Source organism: Scyliorhinus torazame, chromosome 20 (genome assembly GCF_047496885.1).
Source record: "Scyliorhinus torazame isolate Kashiwa2021f chromosome 20, sScyTor2.1, whole genome shotgun sequence".
In the NCBI taxonomy this organism is placed as follows: domain Eukaryota; kingdom Metazoa; phylum Chordata; class Chondrichthyes; order Carcharhiniformes; family Scyliorhinidae; genus Scyliorhinus; species Scyliorhinus torazame.
Window position 1 is genome coordinate 15,513,660 of NC_092726.1, and position 16,192 is coordinate 15,529,851.

The 16,192-nt window shown below is 44.3% G+C and overlaps 1 protein-coding gene across 4 annotated transcripts in view; it reads left to right on the plus strand.

Annotated features, from left to right (window-relative positions):
• Positions 1 to 16,192, plus strand: part of polm (polymerase (DNA directed), mu) — a 45,257-nt gene that overhangs the window by 24,088 nt on the left and 4,977 nt on the right. For 2 of the 4 annotated variants that reach the window (XM_072485759.1, XM_072485758.1), the window contains 7 exons: positions 262 to 432; positions 577 to 648; positions 2,800 to 2,920; positions 5,774 to 5,906; positions 8,549 to 8,651; positions 11,861 to 12,190; positions 15,610 to 15,693. In XM_072485759.1, the coding sequence (XP_072341860.1) occupies positions 262 to 432; positions 577 to 648; positions 2,800 to 2,920; positions 5,774 to 5,906; positions 8,549 to 8,651; positions 11,861 to 12,190; positions 15,610 to 15,693 (1,014 nt within the window). The remainder of the gene's footprint in view (positions 1 to 261; positions 433 to 576; positions 649 to 2,799; positions 2,921 to 5,773; positions 5,907 to 8,548; positions 8,652 to 11,860; positions 12,191 to 15,609; positions 15,694 to 16,192) is intronic. The other 2 variants (XM_072485760.1, XM_072485761.1) reach the window with 1 other exon arrangement.

Below are 16,192 nucleotides of genomic sequence, written 5' to 3' on the forward strand. Positions count from 1 at the left end.
CTTGCACCATTCTGTACTCTGCTGACACATGCTGTCCGGTCTCAGATGTGATGAATGGATACTTCAGAAAAAAGTAAATTCCTGGATTAAGGCTCAAAATGTATGTAAAGCAAGATAGGATGATTGTGATTATTTTAAAAATCTTGGGGAAGAATTTGGAGTATTTACAATTAATGGCAATTGGGTCTCTTGAAATGCATACTCCAAAGTGGACTGATCCAAATAGATTCAGTTGAGATTACTTGTCTTGATTTTGCCTAGGATGCATTGAACATACTGGCTGAAAATGCAGAGTTATCTGAGAATGAGGGACCGTATCTGGCATTCACCAGAGCATCTTCTGTTCTAAAGTCATTGCCATATAATGTGACCAAAATGGATGACCTCAAAGGGATTCCCAATCTTGGCGACCATTCTAGAAAGTTGATTGAGGTAATAGCATGGAACGTTTTTACTGCAGTCTGAAGCTTTCTGTTGGGTAACCAGGAGAACAGCTGCTTATTACACACTGCTGGGTTTATGTTATTGATATTGATGCAGCACTTTAAATGAAAAACATGAGTTTCCTTGTTGCAGGAAATCCTTGAAGGTGGAACCTGCAATGAAGTTCAGGATTTGATCCAAAATGTGAGATATCAAACACTAAAGGTAAGCGGTCGTGTCAGGTGAGATTTGCAACACATGTGAAATTAACTGAAAAGTTGACGTGGCAGGATTCAAACTTTGTGTCAGAAAATGGATGAGGAAATCGGCTGAACCTGCCCATAGTGGAAAGTGATTGTCTTTACCAAAGTAATGGAAACAAACAATTTCCATGCTACACCAACCTATTGGATGGAATCTCATGAAGTATGACAATTTTGGTCTGCGCAGTGGAGCTTGTGTCATTTAAAATATTTGAGGTGGAGTTAGACAGATTTTTAATCAACAATGGAGTCAACAATGGAGGGCAGGTGGTCAAGAAAGGATGAGTTGAGGCTGCAAACTTGCTAATCAGACCCGCTATGTTTTCTTCCAAGTCATAATATATATTACAAAGAGCAGATGTCCCAAAACTGATCCCTGCAGAATACCACTAGTTACACCTCCATTCGGAAAAACACTCTTCCACTGTTACTCTCTGTCTTCTATGGCCAAGCCAGTTCTGGTTCCATTTAGCTAGTTCACGTCTGACCCCACACCGTGTACCTTCCTGGTGCCAGCGGAAGTGATGCTGTCTCCATGGTCCTCAGGCTGGACCCTTTACAGGACTCCTCCTCCATCCTAACCCACTCTAACCTCTCTCCTTCCCACCACAGTATCACCACATTCGCCACCTAGTAATAGTGCAGCAGGTTTGGTAGCGCCAACCCCCCCCTTTCTACCTCTGTAACATGGCTCTCTTTAGCCTTGGTACCTTCCCTGCCCATATAAACTCCCAGATCGCTGCATCAATTTCCAGAAAAAGGCCTTGGGGATACAGATCAGGATGATCAGGAACCTTGGCAACACGTTCATCTTAACCTCCTGGACACTCCGCACCAGTGTCGGCTGCAGCGTATCCCACCTCCTAAAATCCCATGAACCTCCTCCACCAACGTTGTCAGGTTCTACTTGCGCATTGTCGACCACTCCCCTATCACCTGGACCCACAGATACCTGAACCTGATCCCTGGCTATCCTAAACATCTACTTCTTTCAGATATTGAACTTCTAACCCGAGAAGGCCCAGAACCTCTCCAGTATGTCCATAATCTCCCCATACTCTCCAGCAGGTCGACACCAACAGCAACAGGTCATCTGCGTACAGCGACACCGTGTTCCTGACTCCCCGCATGTGTCTCCTGCAAGAAAACCACATTCGCCTTCAAACTCTTTAGTTGGGCAAGTACCCTGGACCTTTTTAACTGGCCCATTAAACTCCCTCACGTTCCATGTAACCAACCTGATTGGGTGTTTGGTAGGACTTCATTAATTGAGTACCAGAAGGCAAATCCAGAGATTCGTACATGAGGACAAGTCAGCTCTCTCAGAAGTTGAGGCTGAGGGGGTTCCAGAGTGCTGTTATGTTAAGATGTGAGTTCTGATGAGCAAGTAGAGACCTGCGGACGAAGAATGGACAGTTGTTCATCAGATGGTGGTCCTGCCCAAATATCGCAGGGAAGTCCATGAGATACCAGTGGCAGGACATGTAGGAGTTAGGAAAACCCAGGCATCAATCAGCAGGCATTTTTCCTGGATAGGACAGCATGAGGATGTAATGAAATTCTGTAGGACCTTTCATACCTGTCAGGTAATAAATAAACCACAACATGTGATTAAACCCGCACCTTTAATACATACCAGTGTTAGAAGAACCATTTAGTTGGGTACTAATAGATTGCGTAGGACTGATGCCTAAAACGAAGGCAGGGCATCAGTACATTCTTTTGGTCATTAATATGACTAACCAATTTCCAGAAGCTATACCTTTGAGAACAATTATAGCTGAGGTAATAGTGGAAACGCTGACACAGTTTATCACCTGCTATGGCTTACCCTTAGATTCAGGGTTCTAACTTCATGTCTAAAATTTTCCAGGACATAATTTGCAGTTTGGGTATCAAACAGTTAAAATCAACCACACACTAGCCCAGGGTGTAGTAGCACTGTATTTAACTAGTCTCTCTCTCATGGAGAGATATGCCCATTACCCTTTGTAGACTAGCTAATTAATTTTATTTGAAAGTAGCAATACTTTCCACTAGAGCTATCCTTCTGCTTGTGTTTCTATGAACAGTGGGTCAGTGACTGGTATCATCCTTTTTACTGGTTTTGTAGAAATTTACAAGTATCTTTGGCGTTGGTGTGAAGACAGCTGATAAGTGGTTCAAAGAGGGGCTGCGAACACTGAATGAACTGAGAGCATCAACAATAAAATTTACAAAGCAACAGGAAGCAGGTAATAAAGTTTTGGACAAAAGCGAAGGATAATTTAACATGCTGCCTTTTAGGTTGCTTGCGTGTCAGAAGGGAAGAAAAAGTTAATTTAACTCAAATTGGGATATTTGATAAGTTAATTCTGCAACACTTTTTACTGAATTTAAGTTGTTCACTTGTGAATTATTTCCATTTTATTGCACCTGTCATTTGAGATCATGGTGCATTTTGTGAGAATATAGTTCAGTGGATACCAACAGTGCTTTGTTAACCCATGTCTAATCTTAAACTTAAATGTGAGTGTTAGTTTGCCATTATTTGTCACAGCCATCATTATTATTCTCTTGTTAACAAATGCACAAATTTCACTGGGACTGAGTTGATCATGAACTTCCACTTTTGGATAGTGTCTTCAATCAATTGAAATTTTAAGGTGTTTTTCTGAGGGGAAAAAAATAAGAAATTGACCAAATTGGAGGATTGATTATTTGAAATCATGGAAAATTAGGTCTTTGATTCAGATTTTGATTCAGTTTTTGAAAGTGGGAGAGATGTTGCAAGCTAGTGGATCCTAGAGTTAACTGGAAATACTATCACCCACGTGGGATGGAGGAGCGGGGAGGGACACCTGGATGGGGTTACAGAAGTAAGTTTAAATGAGTTGCAGAATTTATTGTCCAAGACCAGGATTTTTAAATAATAGCTTTATGGAATGGGGAATCATCAAATGTCATCAAGGACTGGGGTGATTGCAGTGACTTATTGTGGTGTCCTAAATATTATCACAATTGAAATTGGCTAGCTGGGCATATCTGGTAATTGAAATGTGGAATATTCTGGCCTTGTATGCCCCTTGAGCTGCACAAGATGAACCCTTTCCCCTTGAACTATCAGTCATTTAACTAAATTGCCAGAGTCACACCATGAAGAAGTCTGGATGTCCCACTTACTTTGCATTCAGAGACTATTTGAAAGAGGCAGCAACAATAACTACATTTTTGCAGAACGTTTAATTGGAAAATGTCCCAACTAAGGAATCCTGATCAAGAACCTTCAGTGTGGATAATTTCATGTTTTGGAAGAGAGTTGTTATCAGCTGTTGAAGTTTTGCCTGAATTTTTAGAGCTGCTTCATAGATGCTTAATTGGGCAGAATTGAGCTGGTGTCAAAGAAGGTGGCATTAGGAGGAATAAATAAAGCTGAATGAAGGTTTTAAGAAACGTCTTAAAGAGGACAGAGATTCGAGGCAGAGAGGTTGAAGAAGGGTTTCCTGACACAGGATCCAGATAGCTGAAGCCATAAATAGCAATGATGTAGCAAAGGGAGTGGGGAATGCACAAAAGATCAGAATGGAAGGAACGCAATGTCCTCAAAGGACGGGGTTAGAGATAGAAAGTGTCATGGTTATGAAAGATTGAAACACAAATTATAAATTCAAGAGGGTGGGGGAGTGGAGTTTTGAAGTAAAGGTGGATAAAGGCATGTCAGAAAATTCTGCAATATTGCTTGCTTTACTACAATAATGAGGATCCTCTGCAATGAAACTGTCACCTTTGATGCTGCCAAGCAACCATGTAGGTTAGTAGCTTTTTAAAAATCCGTTTATGGGATATGGGCCTCGCAGGCTGTGTGATAGAAATTGGCTTTCTGGTTAGCTATAGATGATATAGGTAAAAGGTTTAATTGAGAACTCATTAAGAATAATTACTAAATCATATTAACCATGCGAGGAAGGGAAGCCGAATAGCTGGGAACATTTTGCAAGTTGTTTGAGACTTGCTTAAGATTGTAAGAACAGTGACGTAAAATAGCTAAAAGGCCCCATTATGTGAGAGAATGGGCAGTTCCTTTCTATGGTAACAACCAGTCTAGGGTTATAAGTCCGAGCGAACAATGTGTTTTTCTCAAGCGATGAAATGGGAAATTCACACCGATATCACACCAATATATTTAAATACATATCTTTCTTAAATTGCCGGACAGTTTGGCCGAATTGAGTGAATTATAAATTAGTTAAAGCTAATCACAGCTATAAAGAAAGCGATACCTTCAGATAATAATCTTAAGATACACTTGTCGGGATGAAAAAATCCATTCCAGAATCAATCTATCTCTTTCTGAAACCTATTTTCCTTGCTTGCTTGTGCTAAATCGCCATCTTTCTTTTGTTTAAATCACTCAGTCATTTTATACTGTGTATTATGATTTGAAGAATAACCACGATTTGTAATTGAATAAAAACTCAACTATTGTATTCGCTGAAGACAATCAATCTGACCTAATTTTGTATTGACAAATAAAGTTTACCAGTGGCACAAGCTGACAAATAAAGTTCAACTGAACTTTGCCAAAAAACACAGAAATGACCTCTGTTATTTGGGAACTAAGAAGGGTTAACGGATATCCAGCGTTCCAAATACTGATAGAGACAGAGATCCATCACTGTGCCAGCATTCATTCTAATGCCCTTGGAAGGGGCAGTTCAGAGTTAACCACATGGCGGTGGTTCTGGAGTCACATGTAGGCCAGGCCAGGAAAAGACAGCAGATTTCCTTCCCGAAAGGACATTCGTGAACCAGATGGGTTTTTATGACAATTGACAATGGTTTCATGGTCATCACTAGACTTTTAATTCCAGATTTTTATTGAATTCAAATTTCACCATCTACAGTGGCGAGATTTGAACCTCGATCATTACTCTAGGTCTCTGGTTTACGAGTCCAGCGACAATACCACTACGCCACCTCCTCCCCACCAAAAGGTCTTGTTGCATGAAGGTCTTTCTGGCATTGCTTGAAGAAAACATGAACTAAATGTCATTTAAACATACTTTGAACTCCCAGTTTTAGAGCTAATGATCTCTTTTGTTTTACAGGCCTGCTTTATTATGAAGACCTTATTCTACCAGTTACAAAGGTAGAGGCGGATTTGATCAAGCAAATTATTGAAGAAGCTGTACACCGATTTCTACCATCTGCAATTATAACATTAACTGGTGGCTTTCGAAGGTTAGAGCTCAAGAGTATACCCATTTTAGCATAGTTTTGTTAACCTCAGCTATTATTTATGTTAGCAGAGGGGGTGAATTCGTTTGCAGAGGGTTGGCGAGACTGGGTTGTTCAGTGTGTTCAAGGCTGAGATAGATAGACAGGTTTTTAATCAGGAAGGGAATCTAGGGTGAAGGGGATAAGGTGGGAAAGTGAATTTGAGGATTATTATCTAGGGTAGCCTGGTGGCACAGTGGGGGACGCTGGTTCAATTCCAGCCTTGGATGACTTTCTGTATGGAATTTGCACTTTCTCCCTGTGTTTGCGTGGGTTTCCTCTGGGTGCTCTGGTTTCTTCCCACAGTCCAAAGATGTGCAGTTAGGTGGATTGGCCTTGATAAATTGCCTTTAGTGTCCAAAAGGTTAGAGAGGGTTACTGGGTTACAGGCATAGGGTGGAGGTGTGGGCTTAAGTAGGGTGCTCATTCCAAAGATGGTGCAGATTCGATGGGCAAGTGACCTCCTTCTGCACTGTAGGGATTCTATGATTATACCAGATCACTCATGATCCCATTGAATGGCAGAGCGGACGCGATGGGCCGAACGGCCTACTTCTCTTATGGTCTAAGTCTGAAACTACCTGAAAAGAGAAAATGGAACCTTTTTATCATTGTGAAAGCCAAGCGAAAGGCCCTTCAAGGACCAGATAAATCAAGAACTGTAATTGGATATTAGTTAAATTGCAAGGAGTGGTATTTTTAAAAAAAATTTAGTGTACCCAATTCATTTTTTCCAATTTACTGTGGCCAATCCACCTACCCTGCACATCTTTGGGTTGTCGGGGCGAAACCCATGCAAACGTGGGAGAATGTGAAAACTCCACACAGACAGTGACCCAGAGCCGGGATCGAACCTGGGACCTCAGCGCCGTGAGGCAGCAAGTGCTGCCCCCTTTGTTTGATTTCTTGCCCATCATTATTCCATTTGGTCCTGTCAGTCAAATTCTGCCATTCAATCTCTCATCTTCTGCACTGTCACAGACCTTCCTTTGTCCTTGCCACATTCACCCGTTGCTCAAAACCTAACTTTCTCGACCTTGGAGACATTAGAGGAGGAGTTTGACTTGCCGGGAGGGAACGGGTTTCGATATCTTCAAGTGCGGAACTTTATACGGAGACAGGTCCCAAGCCTTCCTCGCCTCCCCTGAGGTGACTACATGATAAAGTGCTGTCAAAACAGGGGTTGGAGGTGGGAAGGTTTCGGACATATACAGGGAATTGTTAGAGTGGGAAGGGGTCCCTATCAGAGAGGTGGAAGAGGAGTTGGGAGGGGAGCTGAAAACTGAACTGTGGGAAAAAGCCTTGAAAAGGGTAAATGCATCCTCGTCCAGTGCTAAACTCAGCTTGATTCAGTTCAAGGTAGTCCACAGGGCCCACATAACGGTAACCCGGATGAGTAGGTTCTTCGAGGAGGTGGAGGACAGATGTTGGCGGTGTGGGGGTAGCCCGGCCAACCATGTTCATATGTTTTGGGCCTGTCTGAAACTGAGGGAATTCTGGCACAGAATTGCAGATGTTATGTCAGAAGTCCTGGAAGGTAGAGTAACTCAGAGTCCAGAATTAGCAATATTTGGAGTGTCGGAAGATCCGGGGGCAAAGCGGGGGGGCGATACCCTGGCCTTCTCCTCCCTGGTGGCCCGGAGACGGATCTTGCTGAGATGGAGGGACTCGGAGCCCCCAAAATCAGGAGTGTGGGTCAGCTGTATGGTAGAGTTTCTCAGTCTGGAGAAAATCAAGTTTGCTTTAAGAGGATCAATACAGGGATTCGCCCGGAGTTGGCAGCCGTTCATTGATTAACATCAGCAGTAAGGGGGGAAAAGGAAGAAGGGGGGTGAAGGGAGGAAAATAGGCATGGTAATGTTAAATAAGGACAGAGAGTTTAGTAATGGGGTAATTGGGGATAGGGCGGGAGAAGGGTACGTGGTTTATTGTGTGTTATTTTAGGGGGCATTTTGTGCATCGAACCGCCAACATTGAAATGTCAATATGTGAAATTGTGAAAATTACAAATGCCTCAATAAAATATATTTTTTAAAAACCTAACTTTCTAACGGCTCTAACTTTGATGAAAGGTCATCAACATTAACTCCATCTCTCTCTCCACAAATGCTACCTGTTTATAATTCAGATTTCCAGCATCTGGAGTATTCTGCTTTTTGAGTGCTGTATTACAATGTGTGATTCTTAATTAAAACACCCAATTGCTGGGGTGGCACGGAAGCACAGTGACTATAGAGTTAATAACTTCCCAAACAACATCCATAAGTTAAACCCTTTTTAATTAAATTTTCTACAGAAACAGGTATTACGTTGAAGTCATCAATGATCTGGAGACATTCTTTAGCTTGCAGAGAGAAAGATCATTTTACACATCTGCTTGCTTTGACAACAGCTCTCCAACTCTGAAAACGGAACCAAAAACACACTGCAGCTACCAGCTCAAAACGAAAGTGAAAGACAGACAGCCCAGTTCCACCCACACACTGACATCACTGTAGCAATTTGACAAAAACCCAGTTCTTAAAAATACACTCCCATGACAGAAGAGATGTTCCCATTTCTATTGAAGTACCATTTTTTCATTCATCGACCATCTTGTTTTTCAGAGGGAAGGAGTATGGCCATGATGTTGACTTTCTCATAACTCATCGAGAGGAGGGCAGAGAAGAGGGTCTTATTTCCAAAGTGATTAGTTGGATGACTGCCCAGGTATGATTTTATATGATATTATGTCGTGGACATTGCCAGAATTAATATTTTAGACTTTTGCATCTCTCCAACTCAAAACTGATCTGAAATATGTTAGTCACTTTTATGTTAACACATTTATGATTTTCACAAAAAGTAACTTCATTGCAGTGTTAATGTAAGCCTACTTGTGACACTCCTAAAGGTTATTATTATGAGGAATGACTTCAAAACTGGCTCAGTTTATATCGTGAGTGAGAGCAAGCTATTCAGATGGACAAAGAAGCAGTGATGTTTGTAGAGCACAGTGTGGTTAACCATATCACAGGCTTCAGAGTATCCTTCAAGAGAATCGTACATGTTTCCTTTTTGCATAGTCTATGGGCGCCACATTTCTGTTTCACCCCGCTGGCAGGATGCTCCATTACGCCGGCTGGTCAATGGGGTTTCCTATTGTGGTGAAGCCCTACGCCGTCAGGAAACCCCCCCCCGGGCTGCCGGCAAAACGGAGAATCCCGATGGTGGGGAATTCAGTCCTATGTGTCCTTAATTGCCAAACAGAAAATACTTGCTGACCCAGCCCCTCTGCAGTAAGGGCCGGGATTCTCCCCTACCCGGCAGTGCGGGTGGTCCCGGAGGGATCATAGAATTTACAATGCAGAAGGAGGCCATTCGGCATCGAGTCTGCACCGGCTCTTGGAAAGAGCACCCTACCCAAGTTCAACACCTCCACCCTATCCCCATAACCCAGTAACCTCACCCAACACTAAGGGCAATTTTGGACACTAAGGGCAATTTATCATGGCCAATCCACCTAACCTGCACATCTTTGGACTGTGGGAGGAAACCGGAGCACCCGGAGGAAACCCACGCACACACGGGGAGGATGTGCAGACTCCGCACAGACAGTGACCCAAGCCGGAATCGAACCTGGGACCCTGGAGCTGTGAAGCAATTGTGCTATCCACAAGGCTACCGTGCTGCCCTTATGTCAGAATGGAATGGTGTGAACCACTCTAGCGTCGGGCCGCCCCAAATGTGCGGATTTCTCCGCACCTTTAGGGTCCAAGCCCTCACCTTGAGGGGCTAGGTTCGCGCCGGAGTGGTTGGCGCGCCGCCGGCCGGCGGGAAAGGCCTTTGGCGCCATGCCAGTCGGGGCCGAAGGGCCTCTCTCGATCGGCGGAAGACCGCGCGTACGCGGGGGCGTCATTGGCTGCTGACATCATCCCTGCGCATGTGCAGGGGGGGGTCAGTTCCGCATTGGCCATCGCGGAGGCTGTGGCCGAGGTGGAAGGAAAAGAGTGCCCCCATGGCACAGGCCCGCCCGTGGATCGGTGGGCCCCGATCGTGGGCTAGGCCACCGTGGGGGCACCCCCCGGGGCCGGATCGCCCCGCGCCCCCCCAGGACCCCGGAGCCCACCCGCGCCGCCAGTCCTGCCGGTAAGGTAGTTGGTTTGATTCACGTCGGCAAGACTGGCATGACAGCAGCGGGACTTCGGCCCATAGCGGGCCTGAGAATCGCCGGGGGGGGCCCGCCGACTGGCGCTGCGTGATTCCTGCCCCCGCCGAATTTTCGTGCTGGAGAATCTGGCGGGGGCGGAATTCACGCCCCCACCCCCCCCCGCCGATTCTCTGACCCGGCGGGGGGTCGGAGAATCCTGCCCTAGGTTTCTATTTACTCTTATGACCACAGCAGGTGTTCATTGCTGAGCAAACCAAATCCCAGAGCGAACCTTGGCTCGTTTTTGTTGTATCCTGCAAATGAAAAGAAATGTATAGATCTCCGTAGTAAGAAGTCAAGTGGACTGCACGGTGGCGCAGTGGTTAGCACTGCTGCCTCACGGCGCCAAGGTCCCAAGTTCGATCCAGCCCCTGGGTTACTGTCCGTGTGGAGTTTGCACATTCTCCCCGTGTTTGCGTGGGTTTCGCTCCCACAACCCAAAGACGTGCAGGGTAGGTGGATTGGCCACACTAAATTGCCCCTTAATTGCAAAAAAATGAATTGGGTACATTACATTTATTTAAAAAAAGAAAGAAGTCCAGTCACACTTTGGGGATTTTAAAATTAAAAGTAAAAGGTTTATGAACATGAAGAAAAGAAAATATTACACAAATTACAGTTACACAGTTAAAATTAGTCTTACAAAACATTCCTCCCAAAAGACTCCCGACTTGGAGAACCAAGGCATCACTCCCTTATACATGTTTAACTATAAAAATTGAGTAATATTACCCAAGGTAAACATGCTGTGCTTTAATATAGTATACCATATGACCTCTCAAAACCACTTCCCACTCTGCAGTGAAAGTCAAGGAAACTTTCTGACTTGAGAAACTGCTTCTCTGACTTGACTGGATGGCTGATTCAAACTACACAGCCCGGAGTTGTTTTCAGATCTTCACCACAGACAAAAACAAATCCTTTCCAGGTTGCTCCTTAAACATCATTTTCCCTTCCATCTATGATTCCATTGCATTTCTTTGAACTCAGATTTTCCAAAACATCAAAATCGTTTATGTTTCTATTTTGTCTCTGCTTTCGGGTCAATAAAATGTAATGTAACCTATTCTGTTAACCCATGGAAGATTGCAACATTTTTCTTGTCACCTCTGACTTCCCTTTGACATTCAAACAAACTCTGAATTTGTCTAAAAATGCAAATGTTAGATCTAATTTATTTACTTGTACCTCAAACCCATCATAATATCTCATTACAAATGTGCAACCTTGACACATGTATCCTTTCATGTCTTAAACGCCCCAGATAACCTGTCTTCTGCAACCGTTCCCCAGATTAATTAAATCACTTGCACCAATACACAGCCTACTTTACAGAATAACCCAGTATTTCACCAAAATATTAAGAAAAACATCCATTCTCATATTTTCCTTTCCTTTTAGCTGTTCTTTGCCTTAGTTACCCAAGGTCAGATGGGTGTTGGAACTTCATGGTGCCATAACCAGAAAACCAATTAACCCATTTTCAGAGTACCAACTTGGGCCTTAAAGGGACGCAAAATAATTTGTTGGCTTTTCCCAGCACATCGGTCATCACAAGGTGGAAGGCTTTGTAATTTTATTTGCTTAATCTAGTTCTTTTTAACAGCAAGTTCCTTGCATAATGAATGTCTATCAACTTGCAAGACATTCTGATCCATTCAGCTTTAAAAGAGGAGAGAAAAACTGGGATAAGTAAAAATTCATTATTAAGTTTATTCTCCACTTCTAGGGTATAATATTGTATGATGACATCACGGACAATAGTTATCATAAGTGGAAGTACAAGGAGTCTGAGACATTTGATCGCTTTGCAAAATGCTTTTCGATCTTCAAACTGCAGAAGATGGTTCACAATCTAGAACCTGGTAGAACATGCAGTCATGGCTCTTTGGCTGCAAATGAGACACGAGGAATTGGACTTGCTGGTCATGCAGGATCTCCTCGGCATTTAACTGCTACTGCAGCAAAGGATAAGGACTGGAAGGCTGTGAGAGTGGATCTTGTTGTTGCACCTTTTGGCCAATATGCTTATGCCTTATTAGGATGGACAGGTTCACGGGTAAGTTTGATGAAGTGCAACAAGGCACCATGATTCTCAAATGTATTTTTAAAAATCCGACTTATAGCTAATCAATTTGGAAACTGACAGTGCTTCTGAACATTTTGGATTAATCCACTTTTTAAACTTGGCCAGGCACTTAATTCAAAAGATTGCCTTTTCTCTTCACAGTGATAGATATTATCTATATTTCCAGTATTTTCAATTCCTTTCTGAAAGATGTAATATTGAGGAACCATGTATGATTTTGTTTGTACAGTGTCTAATGGATATTATTAGTATTGGGGTGGCATGGAGACGCAGTGGTTAGCACTGCTGCATTACAGCTCCAGGGATCTGTGTTCAATTCCCGCCTTGGGTGACTGTCTGTATGGAGTTTGCACTTTCTCCCCGTGTCTGAGTGGGTTTCCTCTGGGTTTCTGTTTTCCTCGCACAGTCCAAAGATGTGCAGTGTCCAAAAGGTTAGGTGGGGTTTCTGGGTAATGGGGATAGGGTGGAGGCATGGGCTGAAGTAGAGTGCTCTTTCTAGCGGCCAGTGCAGATCTAATGCGCTGAATGGCCGTCTGCACTGTAAATTATATCCACAACTTTCCATTTCTCCTGGCATTTGATAAATATTTCCCATTTTCACAGTCACATTTCCTTCCTCAGTGACAGTCTCTGGATCCGACTTAGCTCATGAGGATTCCAACTGAAATTCCATCTTTCATGTTTGAATCCACTGAGGATTACAGGTATCTCCAAAACATACAGTTTTCCTTCAACTGCTGATTTGGCCACACCCTGAGATCCACAATCAGTGCCATGGATTTACTTAACCCCTCTCTCCAGCAGCACCGACTCACTTTTTTTAGAAAATATTTTATTGAAGCATTTGTAATTTTCACAGTTTAAAACATTAACATTTCTTAAATAAATCCGTGGGCCGACACACGCAAAATACCTAAACGAACAAAAAACAAACAACGTCCCCTACTACCCTCACCCTATTCCTTAATTACCCGTATAGAAGAAATCGGTGAACGGTTGCCATCTCCGGGCGAACCCCTGAATTGATCCTCTCAAGGCGAACTTGATTTTTTCCAGACTGAGAAACCCTACCATATCGCTGACCCACACTCCTGCCTTTGGGGGCTCCGAGTCCCTCCATCTCAGCAAAATCCATCCCCGGGCCACCAGGGAGGAGAAGGCAGAACATCGACCTCCCTCCCCTACTTGGCCCCCGGATCTTCCGATACCCCAAATATAGCCAGTTTTGGACTCGGAGTTACCCTCCCTTCCAGGACTTCTGACATAACGTCCGCAAATCCCTGCCAGAATCCCTTCAACTTCGGACATGCCAAGAACATATGTACATGGTTCGTTGGGCAACCCCCACACCGCCCACATCTGTCCTTCACCTCCTCAAAGAACTTGCTCATTCGGGCCGCTGTCATGTGGGCCCTGTGGACCACCTTGAACTGGATCAAGCTAAGTCTGGCACATGACGAGGATGAATTGACTCTCTTCAAAGCTTTTTCCCCACAGTTCAATTTCCAGCTCTCCTCCCAGCTCCTCTTCCCACTTCCTCTACACCTCGCTGATGGGGGTCCCTTCCCACTCCATCAACTCCTTATATATCTCCGAGACCCTCCCCTTCCCAACACCCGTTTTTGACATTACCTTATCCTGTAGTCCTCTCAGGGGGAGGTGAGGAAAGCTTGGAACCTGCCTCCGGACAAAGTCCCGTACCTGTAGGTACCGAAACCCGTTCCCACCCGGCAACTCAAACTCCTCCTCTAATGCCTCCAGGCTCAGGAAACCCTCCTGAATGAAGAGATCCCCAAATCTCTCAATCCCTGCCCGCTGCCATCTCGTAAAGCCCCCATCCAGTACCCCCAGGGCAAACTGGTGGTTGTCACAAATCGGTGACCACACTGACACCCCCTCCAATCTCATGTGTTGCCTCCATTGCCTCCACACCCTTCAGGGCTGCCACTACCACAGGGCTTGTAGAGTACCGAGCCGGCGAGAATGGCAGAGGCGCCGTTAATAAAGCCTCCAAACTCATACTTGCAGGATGCTGCTTCCACTCGCTCCCAAACTGACCCCTTCCCCAATACCCACTTCCTGACCATCGATATGTTGGCCGTCCAGTAATAGGTCATAAAGCCAAGCCCCCCTCTCCGCGACCCCGTTCCAGGAGTGCCTTCTTTACTCTTGGGGTTTTACCTGCCCACACAAAACCCCATAACCCCATATCGGTGCATTAATTTTCCTGAAAAAAGTCTTGGGGACAAAAATCGGAAGACTTTGAAAAAAGAAGAGCAGTCTCGGAAGGACCGTCATCTTCAACGTCTGGACCCTCCCCGCCAGCGTCAGCATATCCCATCTGCGCAAGTCCTTTTTTATTTGATCGACCGCTTGGCCCAGATTTAACTTATGAAGCTGCCCCCAATCCATGTTTAAATGCAGGAAGACCTAGACAATAGTCAGGCTTGGGCTGGCAAGTGACAAGTAACATTTGCACGTCAAGTCCCAGTCAATGATCATCCCCAACGAGAGAGAATCTAACCATTGTCCCTTGACATTCAATGGCATTACCATGGCTGAATCACTCACTATCAGCATCCTGGGGGTTACCATTGACTAGAAATTGAACTGAACTGGCCATATCAATACTGTGGCAACAAGAGCAATTCAGAGTCTAGGAATCCTATTGTGAGTAACTCACCTCCAGACTCCCCAAAGCCTGTCCACAAGGCCCAAATCAGGAGTGGAATAGAATACTCTCCACTTGCCTGGACAGTATCCAGGACAAAGCAGCCCCACTTGATTGGTCCCTCTTCTACAAACATTCACTTCCTCCACGACCGATGAACAGTGACAGCAGTGTGTACCATTTACAAGATGCACTGCAGTAACTCACCAAGGTTCTTTAGGTAGCACCTTCCAAACCCAAGACCATTACCATCCAGAAGCGAGCCGCAGATACCTGGGAACCCCACCACCTCGATGTTCCACACCAAGTCTCTCACCACGCTGACTTGGAAATATATTGCCGTTCTTTCACTGTCACTGGGTCAAAGTCCCTCCCTAACAGCACAGTGGGTATACCTTCACCTCCGGGGTTGCAGGGATTCAAGAAGGCAGTTCATCATCAACGTCTGATGGGCAACCAGGGTTGGGCAATAAATGCTGGCCGAGCCAGCGACACCCACATCCCGGAAATTAATGTTAACAAAGTCCACAAGCATGAGCCCGGCCTTTCTGTGACTTATCATTTCAACTTCTGGTTGCAGAGGGCGGGGTTTAGTTGGGGTTTTGGAAGAGAGAAAAATGCAGCAACTGGAAATGCAGTAAAAGAGATAGAAAATGATTCACTCAAAGAGATTAAATTTGACTGACTATTTTTTGTTTACTTTTCTTGCATTCTCTAGCTGTTTGAACGAGACCTTCGCAGGTATGCCAAGCACTTTGAGCATATGATTTTGAACAGCCATTCTTTGTTTGATAATAAACAGGTAGGAAGAAACTGGAGTTCATTAACCTTCAGTGTACTAGTCTTTGAACTGCAACCCCACTTAAATTCATGAAATGCTGTGACTGTTATAACAATGCAGGCATGTTGGCTGAATGGTTTCCCTCTGATTCTGAGTCAACACCATTATTTGTAATTCTCGCAAATTCACAGCAATGCTATGTGATGATATGCAGCAACTGAAAGGCAGGCTATTACTCACACCGACAGTCCATGGAGCTCTTGGAGGTGAGTTCATGTTGACTCTTTCTCCACTTCAAGGAAAAAAATTCACTCCATCCCGACCTGAAGAATTAACAAACAAAACAATTCAAATAATACAGAACTCCAGAAGTAGGAAACTGCAAATGTTGTAAAATATCTTGGAACGAGAATCACCGTTACTTCATTCTCATTGGGTCAAAATCATAATATCCCTCCCTAACAGAACTTCAAAAACAATTATTTCATCAGACTTTTGCATCCCTGGCTGGGCCAACATT